The sequence below is a fragment of the Platalea leucorodia genome (assembly GCF_965183815.1).
Source record: "Platalea leucorodia genome assembly, chromosome: 3".
NCBI lineage: Eukaryota > Metazoa > Chordata > Aves > Pelecaniformes > Threskiornithidae > Platalea > Platalea leucorodia.
Genome location: NC_138825.1, coordinates 60,195,080 through 60,214,528, shown reverse-complemented (window position 1 = coordinate 60,214,528; position 19,449 = coordinate 60,195,080). Strand labels below are relative to the sequence as shown.

General features: G+C 37.6%; 1 protein-coding gene across 4 annotated transcripts in view; it reads right to left on the bottom strand.

The window, feature by feature from the left end:
• Positions 1-19,449, bottom strand: part of ZDHHC14 (zDHHC palmitoyltransferase 14) — a 114,163-nt gene that overhangs the window by 52,335 nt on the left and 42,379 nt on the right. For 2 of the 4 annotated variants that reach the window (XM_082305375.1, XM_082305377.1), the window contains exon 2: positions 701-873. In XM_082305375.1, the coding sequence (XP_082161501.1) occupies positions 701-873 (173 nt within the window). The remainder of the gene's footprint in view (positions 1-700; positions 874-19,449) is intronic. The other 2 variants (XM_082305376.1, XM_082305378.1) reach the window with 1 other exon arrangement.

Genomic DNA, 19,449 nt, shown 5'->3' with positions numbered 1-19,449 from the left:
AAAAATAAGCAAACAAAACTACTGTTTATGAAGCATCTCTGAAACTCCTCCTGTGTTTTCTTATGCAGGTAGCATATAGCTATTCAGCGTATTTGCAGCTGTAGAAATTCCACAATTAGAATTTAGTTAATAATTCTCTTGATAAATGAGGCTGATTAAAATCTAGTTCACTCTCCTTTAATTGTGCTGGCTTTACACAGATAGAAAATAGTAACATTTTATTACTGTTACTGAAAAAAACCTTCCCAAGACTGCATCAACTTACGAGACTGTACATTAACACAGAGACTTATCTCACTCTTTCACAACATAAACAACAACATAATTAAATTCAGTTAAACTCTGAGGGTACATTACTTTAAAAGATGCACAATTGTAAACCTTTGCAATATCAGCTTTCTTGCCAAAAATACTTTAGAAAGTATTCTCTTGTGCACCACAGAGAGAATTGACGCATACTTGCTGAAAAGTATTTACAGTAATAACTATCACTCTGCAGGGCCAGGATTTTGTTTACTGTCTTTCTCAGTGAAGAACTGATCAACCATCTTTCCACAGGAATCACTGCAGTGTCATCAGACGTTACAACTCCAAAACAATTACTGTGGCAAGATAGGAGTAACTCCTCCCATGAGCAGAGCAGCACACTGCCTTCACACAGTACATGCACCCTCGGGAGGAAAGCGAAGAGACAACAGACCTTCAGTGTTACCTATTTGTCTCTCTAGATCTGCTGCTTCATCTGGTGTTGCACGTGGGAGGACACCAGGATCACTGAAACTAGTACGCAGCAGGGTCCCCATCACGAAAAAGAAAAGAATCCCACCAATTGCAGGTATAGCAGGTGTAATCTTCTCTGACAAATATGGACAACTGGGAAAAGAAAAGAGATTAAACATAATCAATGACACATACTGCAAGTTGCTTTCAAAAACTGTTTACCATTATAAATGCATATGAAGAATTCACTTTCTTCTATTGATACATTACTTGTCTTAGACCGTTTATTGAAGCTGAAATTTCTGTTTGTGTTCATGACACTTCTGAAATTTCTCATAATTTGTTTAAAACAATAAAAGTCCAAAAAGCATAATAATGACCTTACTAATATGCAATACTCATTTACATAAGAAAAGAAAGTATTTTTGTTACAGGATCTTATAAGCTCATGTATTTGTTCATCTACTGCCCAATTATATAAAGCAAACTGGGGGGATGGGAGCAGGGGCAGGGAAATAACCTGAAGATATTCAGCAATAAAAAGCAAAGCACATAACATGATGAAATAAGCCACGCTGAAAAATGTAATTAAACTGAAAAATGTAATTAAGTCTATAAAATGAATTTATTGTCCATCACAAAGATGTGCTCAAGAACTTAACACCTGTGACACATTCCTTTAATAGCCTTGGTACATATCAATATTATAACACCACTACTGATTCTCTTTCTTAATCCATTTCTTGTAACTTGGTAAGCTTGTTTACTCATTTACAAAGTAAGACAAGTGCAAATGACAGTTCAACACCCCTGGAAACAAATAATCCAGGGGGCTCTAGGGCAACATCAAGCCCTTTAACAGCACAAAAAAAGGCTCTACGGTTACCAGATTTACAACATGCATGCAGGGCTTAAGACAGGATCACAGTTTTAGCAAGTTTTCCTCTATGCTTCACATGTAAAAAAATCAAAATGGACAGAAGCATTGGAATCTAAACAACACACAAATATAAGCATCTCTTTACAGTTGTGTAAAAAGAGGGGATATGAACACTTAGATGTTACATAGTATACCCCTCCCATTAATCTGAGTCATACAATAAGCACTGCAGGATCATCTTAGAAAACACGCAGGCTGAAGACACTCTTCATTGCTCTTATGTTAAGTAGAGGTGGGCAAAACACAGAGATGACTTCACGCATTTCTGATGTCTGCATGAGAAGTCATAAAATAAGCCTAAAACCAACACAAACCGAAAACCAAGTTCTATGCCTTAGAGCTTCATCTAAAGCTTCCAGGTATCAATCAAGTTTAATTAACATCGTCTTCCCTGTTTCTGCTCACTGCCTTAAATGATGATTCAGACGCGTGAACTTTTGCACTGCAAGTCAGTTAACCTCACTGGAATGTTAACTCTGAGCAAGCGATGACAATGTCAGCTTCACTGTCCATCACTTCTGCCGACGGGATAGGGAGAGAACGGAAACACTTTTCATACCGGCTACCATGTACCAAGCATTTATCTCCCTGCATAATCCTTTTAAACGTACTTGGCTGTTTCATTGAACACCATGGTTTTCACAGATGCAGTGAGTCCAAACGCATTACACAGCGCATCATACCATCACTATGAGTGGAATTCATCTTTCGCCCTACATGAATGTAATATTACAGGTGTAACAAGTTATGAAAGATTAAAAACACAACTGGGTATAAAAGAAGGTGAGGGGCAAGAGATACTGTAGTTTCATATAATGAATAGACTGTTTAAATACTAGGAAACGTACTTCAAATGCACACTTTCAGAAAATCCGTGTCAAAGACCCAGATTTATGAAATCACTGCTAACTAAAGGAAGCAGCAGCAAGACAGCTGGTAGATACAAGCCTTGCTCCCTTCATGTCAGAGAAGTCAGAACGAACAACCAAACAGAAGCTTTCATACCACATAAATGTCCTACTGCACAATTTATTTCTTGCCACAAAGGATTACTGAAATCAAAACTACTGTAATATGCTCAGACAAAAATACAAATAGGCTGCAAGAACGTATTTTTAAAAGGATTAGAGGGAACGTGCACATTAGTGAACACTAAATATAGCACAGCGCTATTATTCTTCTATTGCATTATTCATTACACATACCAAAGAAATTGCAACTGTGATGAAGTCTGTTGACCAAACAAGAGCTGTATGTGTGCGAAAGGCACCATGAGATAATCTCACGGCAGCACAGTAGGTGCAATACAATTTAGACAGGTGCCAATGCAAAAACAGTAATGGAGTCTACCTACACAACCTGAATCTCAAATTATCAGCGATACTCAAAGAATGGAAACTGAAGGGCCTTCATGACAGTGACATGTTTTGTTTTAACAATAATTTCATAGGGAATTGGTAGAAAGAAAAAAACCCTGTGCTGAAATAGCGAGCAAGTCTTGCATTGCCGAAAAGCGATGACTTCATTTAGTAAAAAAGCTTGAAAATGTCTGTCTCTGCCTTGCTGAACCAAGTCCATCTGCAGTGAAAGAAAACACTCCCAAAGCCCTGCACACTCTTCACCACAGGGCAAGAGTAAGGTAACCTGCTTTGCCTAAAGGTATTTTCAGGGTATAACACCCTGTATTTTATCAACTTTGACTTGGAATTGCTTCAGTAACAATCTAGAAAAGACTGAAGATGTCACCTTTGGCGATAATAACCAACTAATGCTCCACCAATTGAGAAATTATTTCAAACTGAGAAACCAGTCCTTACAGAGATTCAGACAGTAAGCCTAGGCAGGACCATTCAAACCAGTCTAACCTGCGTACCAATAGACCATATAACATTACGTGGGCCTGCTGAGAGCTCAATATCTATCCTTTAGAAAGGCCCAATTAATTTTTCAAGTTCCTGTCATTTAAATTTCAAAACCCCAGATACTGTATAGACCATCTTTTCTTCATGTCTGTATAAAAAAAAAAAAAACACAAAAAACCACCAAAAAAAACCAGGGAAAAAAATCTTAGTATCTCCTGGGTTATTAAAAAATCCACTAGAAATGGCTTTGAATTAAAAATGTGGATTTTAGCTCAAAATTGTCAATACATCTATAGAAATACACTTGCATATTTATATAATTTATATTTGCATGCTTATGTAACAATTGCATTTGTACTGCTATGTTAAGTCAATATTATTTTAAACAATTTGTTTTAGTGTTACTACTTTTAAAATTGTCAAATACTATACACAGAAAAAGATTATTCCTAATATTTGCTCAAATTCCTTAATTAATTTGCTTCAATTGAGTTTGCATCCCTTTAGGCATCAGCTTTCCTCAGATATTACAAGAAATATCTTTTCTGGATGGTATTTTCAGTGAGTTTTTAAAGTAAATATTAGCAGGTATTTCCTGACAGCAAATTTCATAACTTTCAGGCAGAGGGACTCCGTGCACAGAGGGCTGTCTGTCTGCAGCACCGCTTATGATAAAGCAGCACAGAGCTCCAGAACAAATCTCTGTCCTATGCACATCTGCAGAGCAAGTAGTGACGTACCTTTTGAAATCAGCACTTGGTAACTGCTAGACATGAGCTGACATCCTCACTTTACATCTTAGACACAGTGAAACAATTGTCCTTTACTGGTATCCGCAATGATAGCACAGAGCAAGTACTGAATGGCTCCATCCCGGAAAACACATTTTTAGGAAGTATTACTTGACTGTATATCCCACTAGAAGTTGTTATTGTGGAAATAGCTTCTTCAGAGAACATCTGGATTTGCATATAGCAACCAGTAACACAACCTGAGGTTTTGGTTTAACTAATAGAGGGGCTTTATACAAATTAGCCCTGTTTTTTGCTTGGCTTCTCAGCTGCGTTTTTGAAGCATCATGTGAAAGTTTGCATGAGTGTAGGAGAGAAGTAAAATCTGCTGGAAGACTAGTCTGTCACAGCTAGATAAAAATAAAATGACACTGGCATTTAAGAGATAATTATCAAGTATCATCCCTGTGAACGAAGGATGCAGGAGAACAACAAAAGTAATTCTTACCACCCAGCAGCCCTCTTAACTGCATAACCATGCTCCCTGTGGCTACCGAGATCAGCAGAAAAACATATGTAGTGACTGTACTGAAGAGCGCACACTGAGTCCTACAACTTTTAAGCTCTTTCACTAGAAGAGGGGAGGGAAAAAAAGGAAGCTTCCTTAAGGCCTTTCCTGGAAAGATGAAGGCTTTCCTGAACAGTTCACTGACAGTTGTTGTTATTCACTGACGGGGAGATACAGCAAATGACAAATCTATCCAGTAGGGATAATTTTGGAGAGAGTCTAACTTGGAGAGACACTAACCCTGTAGTTACAAAAAAGACATTCATAACAAATACAGCCACTTACTAAAGAGCACAAACCTGTGAGAAACTGGAGATCTCACTTAATATTTGCTAAGCTGGCAGGCAGAAAACAACAAAAGTACAGATTTTATGCAAAGATGTAGTAGCTATCACACTTAATTACACTAATTAAAAAAAAAAAAAGACCTCTACAAGCTTGGCTGGCAAGACTGATAATAAGATACTTTATGTCAAGCTTTTCACCAATATAAAACTCTGCAGCAGATATAAAAAAAACATACTCTAGGAAAAGCATAATATAAAGTATAGTAGAACCAAGTAACATAAGGAAAAAAATTACTGTTCTTTTTCCTACATCATCAATTTAATTTATGTTTCGGCAGGCATTGCCTATTTAATGTACCAGTAGCTATTGGTGTGCAGGTGGTGTCCAACGATAAGAGAGAAGGCTTGCACTGTGAACCCTGCGTTTGGTTCCACACGTTACAAGTTAACATCCGAATGAGACTCTGCTGCTTTCCTTAAACTAACCCGAAGGGTTTGGGTTTTGTCCTGCCGCTCTTATTTATGGCTCCTCTCAGCTTCCCTTTCCTTTCAACTCCACTGCATCATTGCTTCAAGCCACTCAGTCCCAAACTTCTGACCTTACGCCAACGCAAATCTTCGCCAGGTTCTTTGTGAGCCAAGTTAGTTTACTAAAATGTATGAAGAGACCACCATTTTGTTGACTTCTCTGTCTGCCTCTTTAACAAATCAAATATGCACTTGGAAAGGAGTGTTGATATGAGCACAAGGCAAGAGAGACAGAAGCACACACAAAAGCTAGAGGGAAAGGGAAGCTGGGACAGAGGGAGGAGAAATCCGCTTCAGCAGCTGTCAGTAAGGTTTTCATCCAGACCACTGCCTCTTGTGAAATCACGTTCTAACCTTGACCTCGGTCAATTCAGAAAGGGCAACAGAATACCCATACAGATAGATTAAAGGCAAATCAAGGCTCTGGGCTAGAAGAACAGAAATGGCCTATAATTTACTTTTCTAATGACAAGTTACCCGTTTAAAGAAAGCAGCCAAAGATGTGCACATAGACCACAACATAGACAGAGGAAGATGCAAGGATGGGCAAAATATGAGGGCACAGCAAGAACCTTGAAGGCTGCTGCCTGACAAAAACTGTAGGAAAATAAACAGGACAAAGAGAATGATCAAGAGTGGAGTAATTTCACTGATGTAGGGTTTGGAGAGCTGCCTCTTTTTACTCGTTTTCCAGCAGAATCTCAACTTGAGAACATTACATTTAATATTGCTATTAGGAAAAGTGTTGGCAAAGTATAAGGAGGTATAGAAAGAATCACAGAAGCACTTTTAAAGACTGCATGGTGGATTCTCACATATACTGCAGGCTTCAACCTGCTACAGATGACTTCAAAGGTACTGCACCTATGATATTAAAACATAGTTTTAATACACTCAGAATTTTAAGCAGCATGGTATAAATTTTCCCATCGTCTAGCCATAGCTACAGCAGAAAACAATGCCACAGAAAAAAGTACCTACCTAATTTAAAGACTAGAAAAAAAAAAGATCAAAGAATGTTTGAATGTATCGGTTCTTAAGTCAGTATTTTTTGGGATGCTCATATGTTTCCACCCCCACCTCCAAAACCCAGCATCCTACTACCTCTTTGAGAGGACCTTATTTTAAAGTTAATGTGAAGAAACTCTTAAGAAAGACCCGACACAAGAAAAAAGTTACAATAGGAAACAACTTGCAATGCATCAACCAGTTAATGGTTAATTCTGCACAAGCATGCTGTTGGCACACAGAAAATGTGATGTAATTTGAGTATAGATTATTTGTGGTGGTGCATATCCATGACATTACTCCAAGCAATGTTACATGAAATGCCTAACAAGATTAGCTAGGGAGGTTCTGCATTAGTTTGCTACACCTGCCTGATTCTGTTGTACAGCCTTTAAAATTCCTCTCAAAATTTTCAAGAGATATTAAGGAAACCACAGACTAATTTCAATGGGATTTGAAATTTGCTTTTAAAAAAATGGATTTATTTCAGTATTCTTTTTTGTGTTTTGAACTGGTTTTTAACATCATACACTCCCTCATTTCAGAATGGTCAATCAGTTTCAAAAACTTGTTTGATAAAATACAAGACAAAAATCACTCTTCTAATACTTGCTTCATTTCAAGTCCAGGAAATCTGGAATGCTGCAAACACGTGAAGACTATGGAAAACACAACAGCTAACAAACAAAAGGCAGAATGACAGCAGGAAGGGAAGAAATAGGCAGAATATTACAGCCTCCTCAGTTTAAGAATCTAAAATATTATACCCTAACCATAAATGGAGATTTATTGAATGGTTTCAGACAAGAAGCATTTAGCTGTGCTTGAATGCTTCACTAGTTTATTCTATATTTTATGGCACTGGATACATCTTACTTTTTTCTGTATTTGTTACATTGCTTGGGGGTAACTTCACTTAATTTTAATTCTAATTAAAAATAATTTTTAAGTGAGAACACATACAGAATAATAGTAATTATATTGGGTAACTAAGTGTCCCAGCCTCTACCAGCACTTAGAAATTATTACTTAAAACAAAGAAGATTAATATGATGAAATCACACAGATTACAGAACAGCATGATCCTTAAACCTAATAAAGTACTTTAGAACCTCTCTCAAACCAAGAACAAAATAAAATTAGCTTAATGTTACCCTGAAGAGCAAAAGCTCAACAACCAGTCTTCAAAATTTCATGTGAAAACCTGACACAGTTTGATCTTTAAAGCTGATGTCAAAACACATGAGCAATTACCAAGAATGAAAGACTGCAGGGACCTCTCCCTCCCCTGCTCAAACCAGCAAGTGGTCAATGGAACTCCTAGCAGCACTGACTCCATTATATTGTAGTGCATTACCATTGAAATCAGATTTACGCTGGCTGGATTTGGATGTAGGAATTCAGATGAAGCTAAGCAAGCAGCATTGATTATGACATTGTGTAAGATAACCACAAACTCCCTCCTACAGGTAAAGATCTTAAGGGTTTAATGCAGCAGATATGCAACAATCAAAGTAATAGCCTTGCATGACCTCCCAATTTTTATTGCTACATGAATTACCTCTAATGATCCACTGTCAAACTTCACAGTGGAGATAGATAAAATACGTAATGCAAAAAGAACCTGTCCGCAAAACAGATGTGGTTACTGAAGATCCTTCAAGGGCAACTGAATTTTGTTTTATTATACAGAGAAGGAACTTCCTTGTTTTGCAAAACAAAATTTCTAAAATTCTGATTGCATCAACTGTTGGCCAGAAATTTCCAAGCCAGGTAGTAAGCAAATGGGAAGTATCTAATGAACTATACGTCAAGAGCCTGAGTCTTACCAATAATCAGTTTCTTTATGAAAGGCCAATGCAAGTATGACATACCCTCAAAAGACAACCTCAGAAAAGGCATGGCTTCCAACCACGCGGCAAATCAAAGGCTTGCTTTATTGCAATTTCTGTTCGCTGACTAATTACTTACTTGAAAAGCTAAAAATATATTTGCTCTTTAATTCTCTGGTTTTGAATACTGTTCAAAGTCTGGTTTCCATAGTAAAAGACTACCAATTAATGAATTCCACTAGATGCACAAACTCAGGATTTTTTTTTAAACAGTGCATATAGAACACTTTCTTTCCTGTTATGCTTCATATTACTTCCTTATTATTTCTTATTATTTCCTGTTATGTGATTTTATAACTAAACCATCAGGTTAATCCCAAGTACTTATGAACAGAAATGAAAACTGGGACAAAACAAGCGGAAATGCCTTATGCCGCAAACGCAAGTCCCTGAAGGAGTACAAGCTTCTAGGTGATTTTTCCACAGGATTCTCTGGAAATGGAAACATACGCAAGTAAGCTGCTGCCAAATAGTGAACTCCAAGCTTTCAATGAGCAGTATTTTGTGTTCGCCCTGCACAATTTATAAGGTCTAAAGGCTAGATGTAAAGCCTAGCTCTTGCTAAAGGGCAAAGGCCTGTCAATGCAATCCCTACCCCTTGCCACACTCTGCTGTCACTTCCCTTGTGTAAGCACAACTGAGCTGGCTAACGCAGAGTTAAAACAAAAGAACTGCTCTCAACCTGTTCCCTTTTGTGGGGAAAAAAAAAAAAAAAAAAAAAATTCCTTTTCTGTTAGATGAGTTTCCTGAATAACTTCACTCACTGTATGAAGTAATGAGTGCCAGTGAACAGGTAGGAACACATAGAGGGCAGGATGAAGTTGAACTGTCATTTGCAGAGGCATTCAACTGCTATGTGGACTTAGCCACAAAATGAAATCCCACTCTTAGTCATAAGAGGTTAGGAATAGTAGACCCGACCCAGTGTCTTACATGGATTCGGTTTTTTTTACTGTGTCTTTTTCCCTCTGCAATTCTCCACACCGCAAGACTTTTAAATAAAACACACAAATGAACTGTAATCTAAAACCCAGGGAAAAAATACCTTAACTTTTCAGTGGAACTCACTGCAATACAAGCCTTTGCTCTTTCATTGACCAACAGAGCTAAGCTTCACAGATACAGCATTTCCTGGGCCTCCTTTACTTATTAAAAAGTGGAGAACTGATGATCCTGCCCACACTACATATCAGAAGTGTGCATCACATGTTTATAAATAAAGCAACTGGGAACATAAAGCAAGGAGGAGCATAAAACCAAGAGACTTTAACCTCCTCTTCCCCAAAAGAAGCAGAACTGAGCAGTAGCAATTCAGCGACTTGATTACCCTGCTCAAAGACCCAGGAGGCCTGTCCGTAGTAACTTCACAGGCGTGGGTCTCCACAAGCATTGGGAGACTTTTCCCTGAAATGGCATCCTTTGTTTTTTCCTACTGCCTCCTCACAGTATCACGGGAATTCTCTTATCCCAGACTAAGCATGCACTGGACAGACTGGCATACTGCAGGCTACTTCAGATTAAAAAAACCTCCAATAACTAATTGGCACACATCATGCCACAGCAGTGCCAGCTCTTCATATCTAAAAATGAGTCAGTTTAAATATAAACAAATTGCAAGACCAGCTTGAGGCAAATCTTCTATTTCATGGGAAACCATAAAGCACATAGTGCTTCATCTACACAGAAAGCATTACCACTACAAATATTTTGGTTAGCAACGTAATTTAAACTAGGAATAGCCTTTCACTATTTTGCATTAGAACTGAGATTTGGGTGCAAGTCATGCAAATCCAGGCATTAAGGGTTTAAGAAATACCATACATTGCTAATTCTCGTGATTCAGAAGCAATCTTTCTATGTCATAGCATTTAATTATCTTCAGGGATGTGTGCAGGAAAGATTGCACTGTTTGAATATTGAAATACTTCTGTCTGAATTTTTCCTTTTTTTTTTTTTTTTTTGAAGACATCTAAAATGCTCTGTATATGCTTTTGCGTTGAATACTTATTAAACCTAGATAAGCATGTTTGAATTGAAAATTGGTGGCTCTATCATATTATGCTTTTCTTGGTAGTTCCACAAATATATCATGCACAGGCATTTTCCTCTTGAGAAAGGCCACTGACTGAAATTATTAATACCATATTCCCTTCCTGAACACTTGTATAATTCATCAAAAGTTATTTCTACCATACATCAATTCTATGATTTAAATCACCTGTTTAAATAAGGGAAACATATTCCAGCATATTTTCTCTTAAGCCAGCTACATCAAGAAATACATATTATAGAAAAATACAATTAAAGGAAGTTATAACAGAAATGTTACTGTGAAAATTAAAAACTAAGGATGAAAATCATCCCTGTTAATGGTTAAAAGTTGAGAGTATCACAGAAGGTTCTGTGACAAGCTCAACAGCAAAAAAATTTCCACATTGAAGAGAACGATGTTCCTCACACAAACATCAGTCACTTAAGAACCACAGTTACTTTACAGTTAGCTGTGGTACAGTAATTAAATATTTTGACTGCTAATGCATAAACAAGACTTGAATAGAAGATGAACAAAGAAGAAATGCTCAGCTTTTACATTGTGTCTTAAAAATATTTTATTTAAAATTCCCACTCAGTTTTAAATTTTTTCATATGCAAATTTCGCTTTCTACTATTTCATTAAAATTTTGAAGCCTTTTCCCAATTGAGTTGTTACTGCAATTTTGTTCAGTAATTACCACCAACCCCAAACTTTAACGTAAATTGAACCAGGATTCCAGGTAGGGGAGAATAATGAACATAGGGTATTACTGCTACCCTTCTTCAAAAGTATAATTTACTTCTTCAGTTTAGCATCTGTATTTTTGTCAGACTGCCACAACTTTTTAGAAAAGTCTCACAAGAAGGTGAAGCAAAGCAAAGGTCTCTATTGCATCCATTGCAACTGTATATTTCAAACTTTTTTTCTTCTACCATTTTAATTATACAACTTGTTATTGTCCATATGATACGATCCCAAGCCCCACTGAAAGAGCATTTCTTTTGCCACTATTTATATAGACATCTAGTAGATGATTTTGCAAGTGGAATAACATGACCTCTCTCCCTAAGGCAAGCCAGCCGTGAAAATCAGAGCAAAGCTCCGTTACTTCATTGTTTCCAGAATATACTCTCAGGAATTGCAACACAAGATTTGTTCTCCGTCTTTCCATTGTCAAACATGTCCTGCTGTCCTCCTCCCAGTTTCAGATGCTGACATGTAAACAATTCTCCCAGATACATTCAACCATGCAAATACCGCTCCAACTGTTGGTCTGCACTTTGGCACTTTTGCACAAACAGGAAACTAGCAGGGCATGAAGTTAAATAGAAATGGAAATCTTTTGAATACATAAAACAATTGCACAGAAGCCAAAATAAAACCAGGATTGCAGCAACAAACAGAACACCACTATAGGACCACTATCGTACAAAAAAAAAGCAACTGGCTGTGTAAAACGGCGTAACATGCTGCATCCTGTATCTTCGTAGCGCACCATCTCTAAACGTAAATTGGTGATGTGTAACCTATTTCACGGAGTCCTTCAAGCAGTAATATCACGAGCCCCACCTTTTACTCCAGTGTTTTGTCTTTAACCAGGATTGCTGCTGCCTTTAGCTAGTCCCTCAGGCTCTCTCCTGGCTGGACTCTGATCAGCAGGGAACAGAGGCTGCCTGGGACCTTCTGCCAGCTCCAAACGCACATGTTCCTTGTGCTACAGTACCAGAGGGGAGCTGCAGCCCTTACAACACCCTGCCAGTGCCCTGATTTATCTGAGGATATCAGCAACTGAACTTCAAGAGAAGGTGCTACCCTGGATTAATCAGCATCTTCGCACACGACAACAGGAACAGACCCTAACCAGGAGAAAGATCCAGAGTTCGGTAATGTTCTGCAGCCTTTACTCTTTTCTTCTAGCCAGTCCTCCGAGTAAGTCCATTCTCCATGGAAAAGCTTGCCTTTTGGGTTTGCAGAACATACTACGTTCAAAGAGATGAGCTACGTCTAACTATAAGAAGCGTGCCGGTTATATTACTTCAAACAGTTGCACTAATGAAAGGATAAATGCCCAACGTATTCCTCCTCCTTTCTTTCTGTGCCCTTACAAACATGACAACAAAGTTCAAGAGATGTCAGGTATGTGCTTCATTTTTCAATAGCTTTCCTATGTAAAGGTGCAATGTAATGGGGATTTATAGCATTTTCTGTCTACGTGTGTAGAGGAGAGACCTTGGTTCGTCTTGCTCCTAGTCGTAAACTTTAAGCTAATGCTCACAGTGAATAAGTGAAAAAGCAAAGCATATGAAAGACACATGCAACACTGCAGCAGAGTAAGTAATTTCTATTTACAAATAAAAGACAGACCAGGAGCACAAGATTCTGTTTCTTCACAGGTATAGAAAAATCCTTTTCCTCTCAAAGCACAGGAAACTACTCTACTTTACAACTGAAGTATAGAATTCTTTATCGCAATACTCTGCTTTGTCTGAAGGGGGCGGGGGGGGGGGAAGGCAAAGAAGAATGAACAGTCATGCAAGCAATCTTAAATCAAAATACAGTTGTAAATCTAATTTCAGATCCATTGAACTTTACATTATAAGCTTAAATAACATTATGTGCACTTATTCCTCCAAGAGCAATTATTTTGCCCTCTTACACTTCAAAACAAAACTTCATTTTTCACATCCATTAAACAATAGCATATTACCTAGTGTTTCATTAGCTTGAGGAAGATCAAGCCCTCAAAGGTTCACTGGTATGAAGAACACACCAAATAATTCATCATATCACTGTGAATAAGTTCACAACTTGAAGTCCAGAAGCAACTGAACTTCTTGATGAACCAAGTACTGAACTCACGCTTGTTTATTTTTTAAAGTCTTTATCAAAGTAATAAACCAAATAATCCTCACTACTGGACCACTTCCATTCTTTTCTCATATTTGACACTTTGTCAGATACATTTCCTTTCTGTCCACAAAGTCAAGTCTTCTTACCAGCAGACAGAAGATTCTAATAAGATTTTGCTGAAAGGATGAAAAAAGGACTGAAGGCTACAGGGTTTATAAACAACAGACATGATCCTAACCCACACTCTGTAATCTAGAGAGAAACTCACATTTCAAATGTATGTTAATTAAAATTCTAAACATTGCATTTTGTCCTGGATTGCAAAGCAACATTAATATCCTCTATGTCCCAAATATATACTAACCACCTACCAACTTGTTTAAAACATGCAGAAAATACTGGGGGCTGGAGGGAAATAGAGGTAAATATGCAAGAGTAGAGAGTGCAGTTTTTCTATTCAGAAAAGCTACAAACTCCAAAATAAATAGCAAGCAGCATGGCAAATACCAAGTTGCTAGTATAACTGCATCCATTCCCCAAAAAGATTTGTAATGCAACTACCTTTGAATTGAAATTCATGGCGATGAATGCATATAAGCCCTGTTATTGGTGTCCAACTCCTCACAGGCACTGAGAAATATTAAGGTATGAACTCTCTGCAATTTTTCAGTCTCTTAGAACAGTGAACAACCATGAAAATGTAATAGTCCACATCTGCCAACCACGAGTTCCAGGCTTGTGTTTCAGGCTGATGCACTGCACAGAGGGTATGATCAACTCACTGTGAACATCCTCAGGACAGCACGGATCTCCCTCTTTGAACATGACCTCAACAGCAGTGATAATTATTCATAGCATCTTAAGCTGCATTTTGATACGTAACCTAAAAAAGGAAACACTTGTTCTGGAAGCCTGTCCTACACTAGGAGAAGGTCCCAGGAAAAAACCCAAGCATTTAGGAACATGATTAGCACCGATTGTAATGGGACCTAGGTGCCAATATAAATCTAATCTTTGAGAGAGTATATTAATTCATACTCTATTAACCCTTTCTCTCCCTTTTCTGGAAATATACATACATACATAACAAAAATAATTAAAACACCCATAGGAATGAGTCCACAGTTTGGTGTTCCAAAACTTGTAATATCTAGCTAGGTATTAAGATAAACAAAAGGGAGTGCCTTATACAATGGGGGTCTATAAACAGAATGATCTGTGTTCTTACTGTTGGCTTTTAAGCAGGAGTTTCCTTGAAGCCCAGTCTCCACTGTCACAGTCAAGAGCATCAGTGCATAAAGAATAATATTCACAGAAAAGCATGTTAATGACAGCTATATTAAAAACTACAATAGAGCAATAAATGGAACAATTTTAAAATAGAAGAGTCAAAAGCAACCAAAAAATTGTTGAGGTTTTTATGAAGGAAAGTTGAACAGCAGCAAATCCTTTTTTATTGTATTATATTATTTTATATATTATTTTTATTTTATCCTATTTTATTGTATTTTTACTGTTTCTTCACTGACTACTCGATGTCCAAAGCAAAGGACTTAAGTTCTTTCCTTTGTTTTTCCCTACTGTTCTCCTTAAAAAGCTGGCACACTGTTCTTTTCAAAAACCTCTCAAGGTGCTTCTCATATGGTACCGAAGAGCTAAATTAAATCTATAAACACGATTTAAAAATTCATAATTTGAAGGAGTATTTCTCCTTCACTAAAGACTAAAGTAAAAACAATAAGTGTCTACGCTAAGGAAGTCAACAAGAGTAAGTGAAGTGTAAACAAAGGCTCTGGCAGCATTACTGGCCAGAGGTGGCCTATTACAGTCAAACTGGTCCAAGAAAGTGTCTAGATTACAAAAGAAAGTATTGAAAATATTTTAGAAATATATGGCGTAAAAAACCCAGTTGTTAATGCGCTATATTATAACCCTACATTGCAATCATCTCTATTTTGTATATGACATTATAATGCTCATGCTAGAATTAGCTAAAACTATATATTCTTTGAAAACAAAGCAACGTTCCTTATTTTTTGACCTACTCTGCACTCAGATACTTGTAGCTTAGCCAGTCCTCTGCAGCTGCTTCAACACCATGCCAACGCCTCCACTTCCTCAGCCTTTCTATGCTTAGGAAAGAATCTCTGGAGACCTAGAGAGTATTGCACAAACAATACTGTGTCCTCCAACTGTTGCTAAATACAAAATCCATCTTTGCTTCTTTTGTCTCTCTTGAAGGGCAGTGAATGTGTGCTTTGGTCTTCATTTTTGGTTGATGAACTAATACTTTATTTTCTCTTAAAAGGGGGATGGATCAACCTAAGGGAAGCCCGTTACAACAGAGGTCACAAACAGTTCAGTGGATAGGACAGGAGACCAGGAATCGGTAAAGTTGTCTTCCTGGATCAACCAGGAATCTGTTGCATGACCTTGAGCAAAGGCAATTCACCTCTCTGTTATCCCTCTGCTTTTTTGGAGCATATCCAGGGCATTGGATATGTGCATTAGATATATATGCCCTATCCAGGGCATAATCAAGACATAGTAATTATGTGCCAAACTCTGTATGACTATAAAAATCCCGCCTGGTTATTTATTTTTATTGGGGTTTTTTGCTGCCAGTGAACACTGATGATGGTCTTGGACTCTACTGTACAAAAACACTGTCTAAGAAGCAAGCAAATTAGCTGGAATCTCTAGGCAATACTGAAATACAAATTATTACTAACAGGATACACAGCTTGGCTTACACAATTCAACAGGAAAAAAAAAAGGAGGAGAGCTTAAAATAGTAGCTCCGTATGTTACTATGCTGATTATTAGTTGTCTCATTAAAAAAATACCGCAGTTACAAAAAATTAAGAAAATATACCGAACAAGAAGTGTTTCAGCCTCTCCTAAAGAGACAAGGTGTTTGTCCTTTATACATTTAAATCTTGTTTTATAAAATGATACCATTCAGGTTTAGACAAGAACTTAACTGGTTTTCAAAAACATTTAATAGGAACCTGATGTTGACAGATACGTTAGCGACAGTTTCTTTCCAAATATAGTCAGTGCATGTCTGTCAGCTTTTTAGACAATAACTCTGAGGAAATTACTTCAAAGTTCTGGGGGAAAAAAAATGTTTCTTGAGATACCTGAATTCTCCTTTTTTCTGTAAAGTGAATGATATTGAGAAACATGCATGTTCCAAGAAAGTATCTTCATTAAAAAAAAGCCCTAGACTTTCTGAATTACCATATCCGAGCCTTGAAGCAATCAGATATTTACTGTTTGCCACTATGAGGAGTAACAGTAGTCTGTACAGACAGTAATTTCCTCCACTAACACGCTGAGAGTGAGTAACTTTTTGTTGATGGTGCCAGCTGAAGCTCCTCTTCCTCTCAGCCGCCCGAGTCATTTACACCCCTGCCTTGTGCTGACAGGAATGTCCCTGCAGCCCTCCAGGGAACAAGGAAACAGACCAGGCTGACGCCCTCCCCAGGAAAAAATGAAGGTTGTTTTTTGAAAATATTGTTTCATTGTTTAGATTTGTCTGTCTCTTATTTTAGATTGTTAATAAATAGTTGATCACCAGCCTTCAAAGATTTGCAATCACCTTCAGTTGAACTGTAAACACAGCTACAACAGAGAAAAACATTGAAATATTTTTAGGGAAAAATCAGACACCTCCATTTTATTTGAAGCACACCATAGGAACTTACTCTAGCCTGGCAATATAATAAGTACCATGCAGCATCATTGTAAGTTACATCTACAATCCCTGGAGCATTCTACGTAAACACTGAACCTGCAAAAAAAAAAATAATCAAATAATCTAACAAAAAACTTTAAAGGAAAGCAACAGACATTTATAGATAATATGAATAGACGTTATTAAGCAATACTTGCTGCCCATTATAATTGAGATTAAAGGAACAATCCAAAGCACCTAAAAATACCCAGCCCTTTAAACGTTTTACTGTTGCACTCCACAGAATTTTGCAGACAAGACTTTTTCAAACAGAAACCCCAATTCCACTCAGTCTCTTCAAAACATAATTATTTAAGTTAAAATAGATCAGGTCATCTGCAGGGATGTGAACTTCATTTACAAAGCAAATTTTACCATTACCATCATAACAACAACAAGGGAAGTTTCACTTTGCTCCTGACTTTCTTTTGTTGTTGATTTTGTTATATAGCAGTCCTCTGATTCCTAGATAATGAAAAAAAATGTTGGTGTTATATGGGAGTTGTTGCTACTTAATATAAAATTTCTTTCATCTGCAATTTTTCTCTTGTGTCAAGCAAAAATATTTGCTGCAAGATGAGTTTACTTAGTAGAACCGAAATCTTCTTGGGACAGAATGACCGTTAAATTGTTGGAATTGATACATATTCTCCATATTACAGTATATCATTATCGCTAATACTTCAATAACTAGACTATTTCTAGGCCTAAGTAAATTATAAAATAATCCTATGATTCCATGGGTAAAAAATTCCCTTCATTGTCAAGCTTCCTTTATTTTTGCCTTCTTTCTTTGAATCTTGAATACAGACATCGGGCATTTTGCACCTTCTATTTGCAAAAAAAGCACATGTCCAAGTCAGTCTCTCTGGCGTTTACTATTAGAAATCTTTACTTAAGAAACAGGACAAATCTGTATTTGTTCCCAAAGCCTGTATGAGTTGATGAAATAAATTCCAGCAAACACAGAATGAATCACATGATCCTAATCCAAAAGCCAAATGCTCAGTGTCATCTTTAAGCTGACACAAACACCTCTGAATTGGAAAAGGATTAACACTGCAGCACTGGAGGGGAACTACGAATGGATTAAGTAGCGAAGCTTACTGACCATCTGAGCTAGGAAGCACCAAAATGCCTTCCCCCAAAACTAACTGTTGGATAATAGCTTTCCTTAGTTCACAGCCCTTTCCTGTGAACAGATCAATCCCCCTCGCCAGTGTTCAAGAGTCCTGAGTGTTGCCCTTCTACCCTCGCCCGGTGCACATCAGCCAGAAACATGGATAGCAGCCTTGACAGCGGCGCCTTGTGTTCACAGTGAAATGACTCTTTTAGAAGACAGCAACAATACAGCTGTCCAGGGAAGCATCCTGATAATCAATTCTTACAAATAAAAATGTAAACGACTTTTTTTCTTGCTAGGTAGGCAACAAGCCTACCTGAGCACCTGACAAATACTTCAGTGCTCCAACACTGCAGACTCCAGCCAGGGGACCATTTCCTCTGCTCAACAGAGAAACAGCTACAGAGACTACTACACCTGAGAGGCTCTTTATTCAGGAGCATGTCGTAACTCAGCAGTTTCAATGACCTTAATCTGGCAGGAAAGAACTATATCCCAGTGTTATAAACCTATAATAAAGAGAGAAGAATAATTTTTGGGGGGAAGGCATTTTCAATGCAGCACTGAATGCTTCATTTTTGTTCCTTTCAGCACTGCTGCTTTCTCCAACAAAAGCAAATTCTGAGTGACAGAAAAGTACATTTCCCTCTCTGCCCTGCAGCTCTGTGACTGCGCAATCAATGGCAAAGTCTGAAATGGGGGGGGGAACAAACCACCAAAACCCGACAGCGCACTGAATGATGAATGCCATACAAAAATACATGTCCTTGTATGGCCTCAAGCTTCAAAACAAGGAAAGTAAGATCCCTGAAGAAATGCAAACATTCAAGAAACAGACAATCCTTTGTTGTCAAGATTATTTTTTTCTTTTAAGTATCGCTGGCAACTATCTGTGCACCACCACCACCATTTTGTTAAGTGACATGATAGTGAGTACATTGGGTCAACACAATGAAAATGACCAGCAAGTGCCATCTTGTTGATAGTGTACAAAAATATGGTTCATAAAACCCCCATATATTCAGATTATGACTCTTAACATGTTACAGAGGTGACACTCAGACTAGCTTTGTATATTATTGCAACTTTAGTAACAATTCTTCTGGCACTCATTTTTTGCTTGGTCTAACAAAGCAGAATGGAAAGACAATGTCAACTGCACTTTG